This window comes from Oncorhynchus gorbuscha, linkage group LG10 (genome assembly GCF_021184085.1).
Source record: "Oncorhynchus gorbuscha isolate QuinsamMale2020 ecotype Even-year linkage group LG10, OgorEven_v1.0, whole genome shotgun sequence".
NCBI lineage: Eukaryota > Metazoa > Chordata > Actinopteri > Salmoniformes > Salmonidae > Oncorhynchus > Oncorhynchus gorbuscha.
The window spans coordinates 31,708,754-31,722,513 of NC_060182.1; the positions used below are offsets into that span (position 1 = coordinate 31,708,754).

General features: G+C 43.5%; 1 protein-coding gene across 1 annotated transcript in view; it reads left to right on the forward strand.

The window, feature by feature from the left end:
- Positions 1–13,760, forward strand: part of LOC124045880 (metabotropic glutamate receptor 4-like) — a 307,218-nt gene that overhangs the window by 67,053 nt on the left and 226,405 nt on the right. The window contains exon 2 of the mRNA XM_046365644.1: positions 67–1,103. Coding sequence (XP_046221600.1) covers positions 558–1,103 — 546 coding nt within the window. The 5' untranslated portion in view covers positions 67–557. The remainder of the gene's footprint in view (positions 1–66; positions 1,104–13,760) is intronic.

The following is a 13,760-nucleotide window of genomic DNA, read 5'->3' on the forward strand; positions in this document are numbered from 1 at the left end:
ACAGAGCTCTCCCTTTCTCCCCCCCTTTTTCTCAGAATCTCATCCCTTTTTCCTTTTATCTTTCAGAAGTCTGCTGTCTTTCTGTGCTCGAGGAGGGAGGCCATGTTTCAGTACCTGCAGGTCTGCTCGGGCTGACTGAGGACTTTCTGCCTGCTCCAGGGGGGGTGAGCCAGAGAGAAGCTAAACGCCCCTGACTGGCTCTGGAGGAGTGGAGAAAAGAAAGCTTATCTTTCACCTTTGTTCTCTCTAATGCCCCTTGAGATGGCTCTCCACGGACTCACTCCCACCTCAGTCAAAACTGTTTAGTAACTCCACACCATCTCCATACCCCAACTGCAGGGAGAGAGAATACCCCACAAGGAAGAGGAGAAAGAGAGAGAGAAAGCTAATTAGTATTACTAAGATAGTGTCAAAGCTGAGAGACATGAGAAGAGACTTCTGAAGAGAGTTCTGTGCTCTGAGGGATATTGCTGCTAACCTTTAGGACATTTGTTTGTGGTATTCTTAAAAAAAGGGACTCATTTTAGTTGGTTGCGGGTTTAACTTAGCCTTCCATCATGACTCTTCTGGGAAGCTGTATGAAGAGGGTGCAGACTGACTGCCACAGAGGTGGTCCGGCTGGGCCCTGTCAGGTCCTGCTCCTGACCTGCTGTATCCTGGTAGTCCTGGGGGCCAAGCCAAAAACACCTGGCCACACACACCTCAACTCCATCCGTATTGACGGGGATATCTCACTGGGTGGGCTCTTTCCTGTACATGCCAGAGGCAACAATGGGAAAGCCTGTGGGGAGCTGAAGAAGGAGAAGGGGATCCACAGACTGGAGGCCATGCTGTTCGCCTTGGACCGCATCAACAACGACCACGAGCTGCTGCCCAACATCACTCTGGGGGCCAGGATCCTGGACACCTGTTCACGGGACACCCACGCCCTGGAGCAGTCGCTCACCTTTGTCCAGGCGCTCATCGAGAAGGACGGGACGGACATCAAATGCCTGAGTGGCGGGCCGCCCATCATCACCAAGCCTGAGAGGGTGGTGGGCGTCATCGGGGCCTCCGCCAGCTCCGTGTCAATCATGGTGGCCAACATCCTGCGCCTCTTCAGGGTAAGTGCCTTACACTTATTGGTTAATGGCTGTGCATCATGGTGGTGGCTATGGAAGTAGTCTCTCTCAACAGTCGTTTGTAGGCTGGCAGGCAGCACGCTCTGCAAGTGAGAATGCAAGCGAGGCTGCAATGTGACAGAAATCTGTAGCTGATGCTATTGCCTGAATCATGTATGATTATCAAAAGGCTAGGTTGCTTTTACTGGTAAAAGTGTTTTTAATTTTTCATGAAAGGATAAAGATCTGTTCTGGTCATTTTCCAACATTATGGAAATGTTGATGTGATAAAAACACTCCCCACATTTTCTATAGGCTTTTACTCCATGTCTTCGCTCTAAGGTGATATTACATAGTGTAGCTAGAGGCGTATTCAATATCTCACATTTCAGTAATGCTCTGTGTCTGTGAAAATGCACCATGTCGCTCTTGCACGTGTAACGGATGTGAAACGGCTAGCTTAGTTAGCGGTGGTGCGCGCTAAATAGCGTTTCAATCGGTGACGTCACTTGCTCTGAGACCTTGAAGTAGTGGTTCCCCTTGCTCTGCAAGGGCCGCGGCTTTTGTGGAGCGATGGGTAACGATGCTTCGAGGGTGACTGTTGTTGATGTGTGCAGAGGGTCCATGGTTCGTACCCGGGTATGGGTGAGGGGACGGTCTAAAGTTATACTGTTACATATGGGCATCAACTCATTCATGTGAGGAATTAGGTTCACACAGGGACGAAAGTAAAGCAGAACGGTCCGGTACAGAGTCCCTGCAAAATAAATAGTGGGGTACGCCGTACCGGTAAAACATAAGCCAAAATATCTGGGGGGGTTATTACACCATTACTGCATGTCAGAGGCATGATAAATTAACGAAAGGACTTGAAAACGAGTGATATAGCCTATGCTATAAAATGCGATGTGGTCAGATGATAACACAGACATTTTGCTAAGGCAGAGATGATTGGCCGAAACCAAGACGCGTGTGGACAGCAGTAGACACATACATTCTGGCCTAATGACAATCGCCAAACGTCCTTACAATTTCTGGTGTTTTGTGTAACAGATGTCTCTTTCCATTCACCACTGTATGGAGGCTGGAAATGTGTTGTGAGTGGATGAATGTGCACGGGTAGCCTAGTAAAGGAGCCTTCTGAAGTGATTGTTTGTCAAACTGATGAAAACATCATGACTGGTTGGGTTTATGTCACAATAAAAGGTAATACATTGTAAAAGTTCAATGACAGATCTTTACGACTAGGCCCACAGGGATCCTATTGAATTAATAGGGATGGTATATGTAATTCTATGATTAGGCAAGCGCATGACCCATAGGAGGTCCTGCATCGGGAATTTTTTTAAATCTATTTTCACCCCAGGGTTTAATCCCCTCATTAAACCAATTAAAAATCATATTCCAAAATATTTTTTCTTATCAAACCAACATAGTCTTCTGCCTGTATGTTGGCCATCTTCGTTTGCCCCAGTTGGATGTGGTCTTTGTGGTTTGTAAGTTCTATAAAAGTCCCATTCGAACCAGACATATTTTTCACTGTTCTGACAGTTGAGGCTCATCATTAGTCCTCAGCCTCTCCCCATAATGACATTCATTTGGGAAGTCCTTAGTGGTGTTTTGCCTCTAATTAAATAGGGCAAGTCATGCATGTAACCATTTGAGCTCATTCAACACTTATTAAAGATCTAAAACGAGCCTCAACAGTATTATGTTTGCTCTCAGGATCCAAACATAATGTGCCAGTGTGAAAACAAAAGTAAACACAAACACAAGATGACAGGCCCTTTCATAATGCCAACACAAAGCTGTCATAGGAATGATGAAGATGCCAGGCAGAACAATGGGAAAACAGTTGGGCTGTTTTATAATGTAGCTGCAATATTATGAAGCTCATGGAACATTTGGAACATCGGAAGGAAGGTTTGGATGCTTGAGGCTTGTTTGAATAACATAATTCCCATAATACAATATCAGCACAGCGATCTGTATTCTCTGTATTGTGTTCACAGTGCCAGACAGTGACAGTAACAGATAATGCTTGGGGGCATGCAGGGCATAAGCTGGTTGGATTTAAACTGTGTGTAATCAGCGTTCTTAGCTTCTCAGGTCACCTCAGTGGCGAGCATGTACTGTAATCGCCCCCTGCACAAAAAGCCGCCTGTTCTGTATTTGTACTGCAATTATACTGAATATAAGGCAGAAAACAGCTATGCACCTCGTTGTGATTTCCAAGGCTATGTGCTCTGATAAGTACCCTTTTGTGCTCTGCACAAATATAATTTTAATATCAAATTGAGAAGCTGGGAAATGTCCCCAAAACATAAAAGTCAACAAGGATCATCGGGAGACACTCTACTGCAGTAGCTGACAGAAGTACTCTGTGTTTGGGGTAAGGATATAGTAACCAGTGCTGTGCTCACACCATGCTGGAATACCTCAGCCTGCCTCCGCCTGGATCACATCGCCATCATTAGCTCGATATAATGGCTCCTCTTCATTAGTGAATGAGGGTGGTATTGCAGCAGATACATACTCCTCTTGTTTCAAATTATTTCAAGAACTTGACTTGATACTGTATCTTTCATCTGCAAAACCTATGTTTTTGTCTCTCATCCTTGTTGTTGAGGAATGAGTGTGTGTTCTTCAGATGATTGGATGATGGCGGTAAGAAAAGATGTGTGGAGAAGATTGCACTGATTTCAGATTGCACTGGTTTCAGATTGCACTGGTTTCAGATTGCACTGGTTTCAGATTGCTCTCGTTTCTAGTTCAGTTACAGTGATGAAGGGCTCATGGCCAAGTGGTACACCAACTAAGTGCAGGTCACTAGAGCCCCGTTTCCACTGGCAATTAAAATTAGTGCCAAATTAGGGTCAAATTAAAGCTGGCTCGAATGGAATTCTCAAATTCTAGCTGGGCCGAAGTAAACCGGGGGTGGCGCAGCCCAGTTTCACAACTGGTGTTAGCTCGATTAGAATGTGGGCTGTTGACACCGTTACTGTGCAATCACCAAGCTGATCACTGCTGGATGCTGACACAATGTTTAGCTAGCTCATCAGGGCTTGTTGCTGTTAGCTAGCACATGGATAAGCAGTACTGCAGTTGTCAGACATGACACACATTTTCACCATAGCTAGATCCAGCATTCATTTTTGCACTACACAATTAACTTTTATTAAAACAGTCAACCCTCGGTTAGCTGTTTCAGAGTTGAACGTGAGCTAGCGGGAATTTTATCCGTCCAGGTCATATTGAAAGTTAGCTACTTAGCTAAATCATATGGTTAGCTAGGTAATAGCCAATGCCATATCAAGCAATAATCAAGGTAGGAATTAAGCTAGCCAGCCTGTTATGCTAGCGACAATGCTAACCGTTTAGCTAGCTAGCTAACGTCAGCAAGCTAAATGTTGCTAGCTGTCTCTAGCTGGTAATGGTAGTAGTAACATTAGTTACAGCATGGTGATGATTACAGTTCTTCAACATCTTGCTAGCTAGCTTGCAACATTAAGAAAGTCAACTGCAGTCACATATTGGCTACCTAGCAACATGACATAATTTCCCATTTCTGGATGAAGTAGGATTGCAATTTTTTATTGATTTATAATTTTTATTTGACCACCTTTTCTCCCCAAGTTCATGGTATCCAATTGTTAACCCAACCAAGCCGCACTGCTTCTTAACACAGCGCGCATCCAACCCGGAAGCCAGCCGCACCAATGTGCCGGAAGAAACACAGTGCACCTGGAGACCTGGTTAGTGTGCACTGCGCCCGGCCCGCCACAGGAGTCACTAGTGCGCGATGAGACAAGGATATCCCTACCGGCCAAACCCTCCCTAACCCGGACGACGCTAGGCCAATTGTGCGTCGCCCCATAGACCTCCCGGTCGCGGCCGGCTGCGACAGAGCCTGGGCGCAAACCCAGAGTCTGTATCGCAGTGTTGCAGTGCCCTAGACCACTGCGCCACCCGGGAGGCCCTCAGTAGGAATGCAATTTGAGCTAGCCCACCAAGGCCAGCGATGGCTTCAACGTGCCAATGGAAACGGGGCTCTAGGTGAGCTCTAGATAATGACAGTCAGTAGGTTACACACACTCCCTTTTCAATGTCATAACAGGGTCGGGTAGATTTTACTGACCATTTTTACCTCAACATGGACAATTTCAGGTGTTTTACACATAACTGTTGCACCTTTTTCTTTATTTTAAAAGCAGAAAGCAGGCCATCTTCTCAGCCCTGGCAGACTAGCTGAGGATAGGACTGTTCCCAGCCGCACATAAGCTATACCCAGTAAACTCTTGGTGAGTCAACTGTTTCCTGTGCCGAGGTCAGGGGATCTTTTGTTTGATTTGAACAAGCAGTTTGGGTCCCAGCCCTTCTTCTTACTGTTCCTTGCCATGCCTAAGGGTAGTGGCCAAAACACACTGCATGCTTGCTATTGTTATCAGAATGCTTCATTCTTTTCCCCCCACTTCCCTCTCCCAGTCTTAGAGCAGCTGAGGCTGGGTAAAGTGTTTACTCAGCACTCTGGAGCAGTAGGCTCCCGTCCCTATTGTGCTGTATGAATATTTGATTCCCAGTTTACGTAATGTCCGCCTGGGGATCCGGTTAGGGTTTGAAAGCTCCCTCCCTCCATGGTTGGCCCTGCCTGCTCATTCTCTGTGATGTTCTCATCAGTTGAGCATTTTACTGCAACATAAGCAGGAGCAAAGTGTCCTAGCGCCCAGGCTAATTTGCAGAGGGCTGGTTATGACACTGTAGCGACTGCAATTGATTACCCACTAACGACAAGGCTGGTTTTAATAAGGCATCCAGGTTTGTGATCATGTCTTGGAGATGTCGTCTCTGGCCCTGTGCATGTCCGCTCTTAACTCGGTCTTGTGTAGGCTACTGTATCAGCACTGTAGCTGTCACATGGGCATGAAGGTGGAATCAAATGCCACTGTTGAGTTGCTGAGACATAACCATATGTTCTCAAAGAAGAATAGGGGCGCTTCGGCCACCTCCACCGAGGTGTACAGTCTGCTAAGGTACAAACAGCCTACACGCATGCCAGTACCTCTGCCTTCTAAGCAGCAGGGGAAATGTCTTCAGAGAGTAGAGGGGAGGGAGGTGAGAATAGCTTAGAGGAGAAGACGGGGGAGCCTGTAGTTAGCTGTAAAAGGAGGGTTAACTAGCTGTCTGTTGTGCTGTCTGTGAAGCAGAGAGACTTTGCAGCCCCTGTCTCTTCCCCTATTAGAGACAGAGAATGTAGACCCTCAGACACTGTACCTTCCTCCTCTCAGCATCTCAACATGTTGAGACAGCGTTCTCTCTGGATTAACGCAGGAACCATCATGTAAAAACCTTACACAAAAATAAATCAATTTGGAAAATGTGATAAAAGGATGCCTCTGCTCTGTTTGCAGGATGCTGGGCAGACATTTACAGGAATCTGTAGAATGCCTGTGCTATAGGGAATGTGGGGAACCAGAATTATTTTCAATGGGATACCTTTGAGAATTAATTTGGCAAGAAAGTAGCTAAGTATTTGGCAAAACTAGACTGAATGAAGATGGCAACTGTGTGAGCTGAAGCACAACTACACAAAGCTAGTAGCTCTCAGTAGCTACCTCAGTAGCCAGTAGCTCTCTTTATCACTCTTGAGACAGGCCTGCCAAGGTGTGTCCTGTCACCTTCATGGATCCTCAGCATCGTAGCTCTGTGGTAATTAAGAATAATTGTTTCTCTCTAAGTGGACTCCTATTCTGCACTAAGTGTAAATTGGTGTAGCCACATGAAATCAGGTCATTCAAGCCAGCCATTTCAGCCCTTTACCCACCCATCCATGCCCAATAAATCCAAGGAGTGAATTTTCTACTCACACGTGATTTTTAAAATCCCATGCAGGCAAAGCCAACAAGGGAAGAAAAGCAAACGAGCGTCTCAAAATACTTGCAGGAAATTGTTTTCTGCAGGTTTACAGGCCAGTGGTTGTGCAGTGTCACTCAACCAGACTTTTACAGTCGGGAAGACCTGATCCTTGCAGCTGTTTTCCTAACTGTTCATTGTGGTCGTTCCCTTCCATATAGAGCTCCGGTCATAGCGGAGCCACTCCTTTATTACAGGACTAGTTCAGACTCAAGTCGCTTAGCCGACTTGTGCAAATCCCATCACAGGAAGCTGGAACACCAGCTGCTAATCACTGTCCATAGTGGTGAAGGGGCATGGTGCGGTGGTCTCCACATGTGCACTGCTCGCTGTGTGGAGACGCTTGGTTTCACTCAAATTAATTTGTGGCATTTAATTACTGTACGTTTGCAGGTCTGCGGAGTGAATGTTGCATGGTGGGGAGGGGAGGATGTCGAGTTTGTTTTTAAAATGGATGGTAAAAAAATGTTCACTTCCTGAGAGAACTCTGTGGAGACTATCACCATCTGCACTGATTTTAACAGCAGAGGAGATACACATGTATAGTGCTTTGGTAGGAACACAAGACAAGCTACACCTGTGATAACAGCTCCAATGTTCTGACCCTCTTCATAGTCATTTGACATTGTGTATTCTCAAGGCATGATAGCATAAATCATTTTTTCTCTAACACAGTAGCCATACAACATGAATAATGTTCAACACTGTGTGTTTATCAAGTATCCTCTTACCCTTCCCCCTGTGAAAATAGGGGATTGTTTTGGAGAAAATCCAGTGTTACAATCATGCTGCTAATTTAATGTTGGCATTTTCTCCAATTACTGTACATCACTTCTTCAGCACTCCTTGAAGCTCAGTCCTTGGATTTATGACACTGTAAATTGTCAGTAAGTCTTTTGATTTTGGTCTACATTTAGAAACTGTCCATATGCTTACTTGCAATTGTAAGTTCTCAAAACCATTGATGTCATCTTATGTCCTGTGAACTTGTCTCATAGATGCAACTACAGCACTCCCCCTGTCTCGAAATCTAACACTAAGCCCATGCGTTCCAGATATTCATCTTTAAACAACCACATCTCCAAAATAGAACCCAAGCAGCAAATCCATGGTATCTCACAGTTTCCTAAAAAATAACTCAGGATTAGTCGCTTGGAGCTGTCTCCCCTGGAAAATCTACCCATCAACCAAATAGCATTCTGTGACCTACTGTCTGAAGATGTATGCAATGTATGTAGATTTGTAGTTGTAAAGATGGATGAGTGGTCACAAGAGAGACAAACGACACAGTTGTTAGTAGGTGAAATATATTTGAATTAATGTGATTGATGGAGGCATGACAGTTATTGATTCTGTGAACAGTGAAATTTGATGGAGAAGTGACAAGTGGGACGTCGGAGTGATGGTATATAACAGCAAATATGTTGTGACAAATGGACATACTCTGTTTTTATCCCTGCACACTATTGAACATTGCCTGAATAATGACAGTAAAAGCATTACCACTAATAAATGTAAATGCACTGCAATGTTAGCGTAATGATAGAAAATCTCAGATCAACACAACTTGTCTATGTTTTCTGTGCCATGCCATATCCTCTACCTGGCCTGAAGCAGTGACAGAGAGCTACGGTAAGAAGGTTGGACATCATCCAGTCAACGTGCACGTCAGACATCATGGTAGCTAGCTTCGATGAGTCATCTACCCTCCATCACACAGAGAAATTCACCCTCTCTTCTCTGAGGCAGTCACGATGCTCCATTACAAGCGACCATTTGAACGTTAGACAACTAGGACCAAACATATTCATTCAGAAGTATGAGGATTTATTTATTGCATTAGTGACCTTCAGCAGCACTTCATTTGCTTTAATTGTTGAATATAGTTTCAGAAATGTTGAAACAAAAATGACGAGATACATATATAGCAACAGTATGAAATGTCCATGGTTTTGATGTAATGCTCTCTTTTCTGATATTACATCAGACTAGAGAACAATGTCAGGACAGAACAAATAAAAGGGCATAAACAATAAGACACCCACCCGTTAAAACTTTTGTACACACCAACATTAGCAGATAGACAGAGAAGGATCAATTCTCATTTACTGGTTAATTATCTCTTTCCAGACCTCCCTCAGTCAGTAAAATAGACTAAGTCTGTAATAAATCCCTACACGGAACACAGGGTTTATGTTGTACACCTCAGCCAGTTTTATTATTTGTTCCGTAAAATCATTAAACAGTCAAGCAAGCTGTGAAGACCCCCTCCCGTACAAATACAACATACCTCTTAGATTGCACTCCTGTTCAGGTATTTAACCTGAGGCAGGGAACTGTTGTGACAACATACTCTATTTCCTGGAATTGTTCCCTCGTCTTTTTCCCGCTGTTGAAAGGTAATATTTGAAGTTACACAATGGAAGGAAAGTTGGTCCATATTGGTATTGATTTCACACAAGTTTGAGGTGCTGACATTTAAATGAAGATAAATGTACTAACATAGTACTGCTGTTGCAGACAATTGTTGGGAAGTCTGGGAAAAAAATCAGATTGTATTATCAATGTCCCTGCCTAGGATGCCATCATACTCACTGTGTTGGTCAAGGATCCATTCTTGCAAGAGCACCAGTTCAGTATGGAAGCTTATGGTAAACACTGCAACACAAAGCATTAACAGCTAGGAAATAACTGCGTATATAAATGAGTTTTGGTTGTATGTACGTAGTTATTGAAGCAGACCACAGCCCTTGCCCAGCTAGAGGGTTTGTGGTCAAGCGTTTCCTACCTGACTGGGCCTGAAAAGATGCTAAACATTTCTTGGAGGCTGCTAGGTCATGTGTGAAATCTTATTCCTAAGAAAACCTGTTTTGTGTCTCTTCAGTGTTGACCCTGCGGCGGTGTGGCATGTTCTGTGGTGGTTTATCTTAGTCAGGACTACTGTATTCCCTGTACTTCTAATTGACTCACATACAGTAATAGTTCAATCTGATCTGACAGTTCTGTCTGGACTTTATGGCTGGGTCTGAAATGGCAACCTATTCCACATATAGTGCAACAGTTCTGACCAGAACCCTATTCAGACGCATCCTATGAGATGGGTAATTGTGAATAAAGGGTCTCCAAGTACATCCAGAGACAGTGTTGAAAGCATACTGTATGTGCATTAGTAGAAATGGTTATGTACAGATGGACTTTCTCCCGTGTGGGAACTGTCTGTACATCAATGCCACAACTACCTCAATCATAATGGAGTTAAATTCAGGGCAGCTCTGTCCCCTCAGAGATAGCCTGTTACAATAAACAGATCGTTTTACGTTTGAGGCGATCGATCACACCTTTACTTTCCCCTCCAGATCTACTACACTGAACCCCTCTTTTCTCTGCTTACTGATCCTCTGCTCCAGGCCTTTAGAGGTAGGTGAAGTGAGTGCAGTGTGGCCAGCTGGATGGCTGGATATGTCAGCCCAGGAGTCCTATAGCCATCCTCAAGGACACTGCAGCTCCTCAGCCCTGATTTGAGTGATTTAATATGCCAGGCTTACATGTTGACCTGAAGGTCTCTTTCCCTCCAGCTCTCCTCTCCTCATCTCTCCTCTCCTCTCTATAGACCAAGGCATGCTCCACAGGCTCAGAGCCATGAAAGCACAGCCCAGTGTCATTGGCATCTGTCCTAAACACAGCTACTGATGAGATATAATTGCAATGCCAAGCAAGGGTCAGTTTAATCTGTTCAGGTTTGTGTAAATCAGGTAGGCAGTTTCCAGGTGTTCTTTAGATGGCAACCTCTTGTCTTCTGTTTGACCCCAGATTTACTCCTACAGTATGTATTTTAATTGGCAGAGTCTAGAGCACATCAGATCAAGCCAAATGTTCTCATTGACCTCGGCTAGAGCTTGGCTGTAAGTTCAGTGCTTGACATTGCAGAAAGAAAAGATCAGACACATTTACATTACATTTAAGCCATTTAGCAGACGCTCTTATCCAGAGCGACTTACAAATTGGTGCATTCACCTTATGACATCCAGTGGAACAACCACTTTACAATAGTGCATCTAAATATTTTAAGGGGGGTGAGAAGGATTACTTTATCCTATCCTAGGTATTCCTAGGACACCCCAAAGAAGCAATGTACTTTTAATCCGATAATTTCCAAAGTCAAACAGTCTTCTTAAAAAGCTTGTGCAAAGTATGACATTTACACTCAACAATCCTTAAATTAAGTTTTATTAATCAGAGATCAATTGCTACTATGCCACCGCTTTAAACGTGCTCATATTTTGTGTTTCTAGAAATAAACAAGAAATTAGTGCCACTTGACTTATTTGGATGAGATGAGTACTAGGAACAACTTGAGGATGGGAGAAAACCCTCTGATCAGACACATTATCTAAATGTCAAGGGGATTTTGTGATCATTGTGTGAGTTTCTGTGGAAATAACCAAGCGAGTCAATTTGCAGAGAAATATGAAAATACACAATATATTTCTGAAAGACGTAACTTACAAAATGGTAAGTTATTGTTACTTAAATGAAAGCAGTTTCCAATAATGGATTGTACTTGTAGGTAAAGGCCAATTGTATTTGCAGAATGTTATTAAACAAAACCAAGTGACAACAAACAGAGCGAATCGGTGCATCTAATAGCATTATAGAAGTAGAGGATGCCATTTGAGGAGGTCACTGAAAATGACCAATCAGATGCTCGCAAGCGATGTTAGAACATCTGGTGAAACACTTCTGATTGGAATTGAAGTAGCAATGTGTGTTTATTTAATGTGACTCTCACCGAGAAATTGCTGTCTTCATTATGCAGTGTATGTGGACCATTTCGAAAGGGATTATCTGACATGAATGCAGTAACATACAACAGAGATCAGAGTCACAGGGCAAACATCAGAGGCGTTGTTATGATCCTTTTTAAATTGCACTTTAAAACCAGATTGAAGAGTGCTTAAGCCTTCAGTGATGTTTGCAAAGTGGGACGCTGTACTGTTGCCCTTCTGGCTCTTTTCAAGTGTTAAACTGGCCATTAGGTTACTGTTGAAAAATGGTTGGAGGCAAATAGAGAAATCTTTCACCCATAACACTTGCCCATGTGGCATTTCATGCAACCTTAGGCTAACTCATTTTAAACATATTATGGAGCTTAGGAGCACTGCTAGTGAATGCTTGAAGGATGTATACAGTACAAAAATATAAATGCAACATGCAAAAATGTCTAAGGTTTTGCTGAGTTACAGTTCATATAAGGAAATATGTCAATTTAAATAAATTCATTATCCCCTAATCTATGGATTTCACCCACTGGGGAGCCAGGCCTAGCCCATCAGAATGAGTTTTCCCACACATTAGGGCTTTATTACAGAAATACTTCTCAATTCTACTATTTTGTGTGTTTTTTTGCATTGATCTTAACTTTTTCTTGTACATAACATTTCCACAATCATTTCCTGTGACTGAAAATACGTTCTGGACATGAGAACAGCAATCACTGACCTCGATTTGAATGAAGATTTCTACTTCAACCGAGTCAACGGGACATAAGTGGAGAGGTAGGTAGCCTAGTGGTTAGAGTGTTGGGCCAGTAATCAAATCCCCGAGCTGACAAGGTAGAAATCTGTCATTCTGCCCATGAGAAAGGCATAAATAACCCACTGTTCCCTGAAGACATGGATGTTGATTAAGGTAGCCCCCGCAACTCTCTCATTCAGAGGGGTTGGGTTAAATGTAGAAGACACATTTCAGTTGTACAACTGGATAGGTATCTATTCTCACCCCAGACCAGGCCCTAATCCTGGAAACTTGGAAAAGCTGAAGGCAGTGTAAGAGAAGCTGATGTGTGGGCACCATGGCGAAACTAAGTTGGCGAGTACAGTACATGAACCGTCTCTACTGTCCGTTCTATTAGCAAATGTACAATCACTGGAGAACAAAATGGACGAGCTCCATTCGAGCTGTGTCTCATTCTTAACCACAGCTGGTGCTCATTCCCTAATATTAAGGAAGTCTTACATTTCTGCTCACCTGAGTTAGAATAATTCATGATATGCTGTAGACCATACTATTTACCAAGAGAGTTTTCATCTATATTTTTCGTAGCTGTCTATTTACCACAAAAAAACGATGTTTGCACTAAGACCGCGCTCAACAAGCTGTATAGGGCCATAAGCAAACAAAAAAATACTCATCCAGAGGTGGCTCTCCTAGTGGTCAGTGATTTTAATGCAGTGACGCTAAAATCCATCTTAACTCATTTCTACCAACTAGTGGCGAAATAACTCTAGATCACCTTTTTAATTAAAAAAAACATTTACCTTTATTTAACCAGGCAAGTCAATTAAGAACATATTCTTATTTTCAATGACGGCCTGGGAACATTGGGTTAACTGCCTGTTCAGGGGCAGAACGACAGATTTGTACCTTGTCAGCTCAGGGGTTTGAACTCGCAACCTTCCGGTTACTAGTCCAACACTCTAACCACTAGGCTACGCTGCCACACCTTTACTGTCCCACGCCCTCCATTTGGCAAATCGGACCATAACTCTATCCTTCTGTTTCCTGCTTAAATGGAATTACTCAAACAGGAACTACCAACGATGCTCTCAATATGGAAGTGCTCCTATGAAGCGGATACTAAGACACAGAACTGTTTCGCTAGCAAAGACTAGAACATGTTCCGGTAATATGTTTGAGTAAACTTCCAAGATGGCGTAGAAGTCGGATGTATGTTTTGTCTTGTCCCTTCCT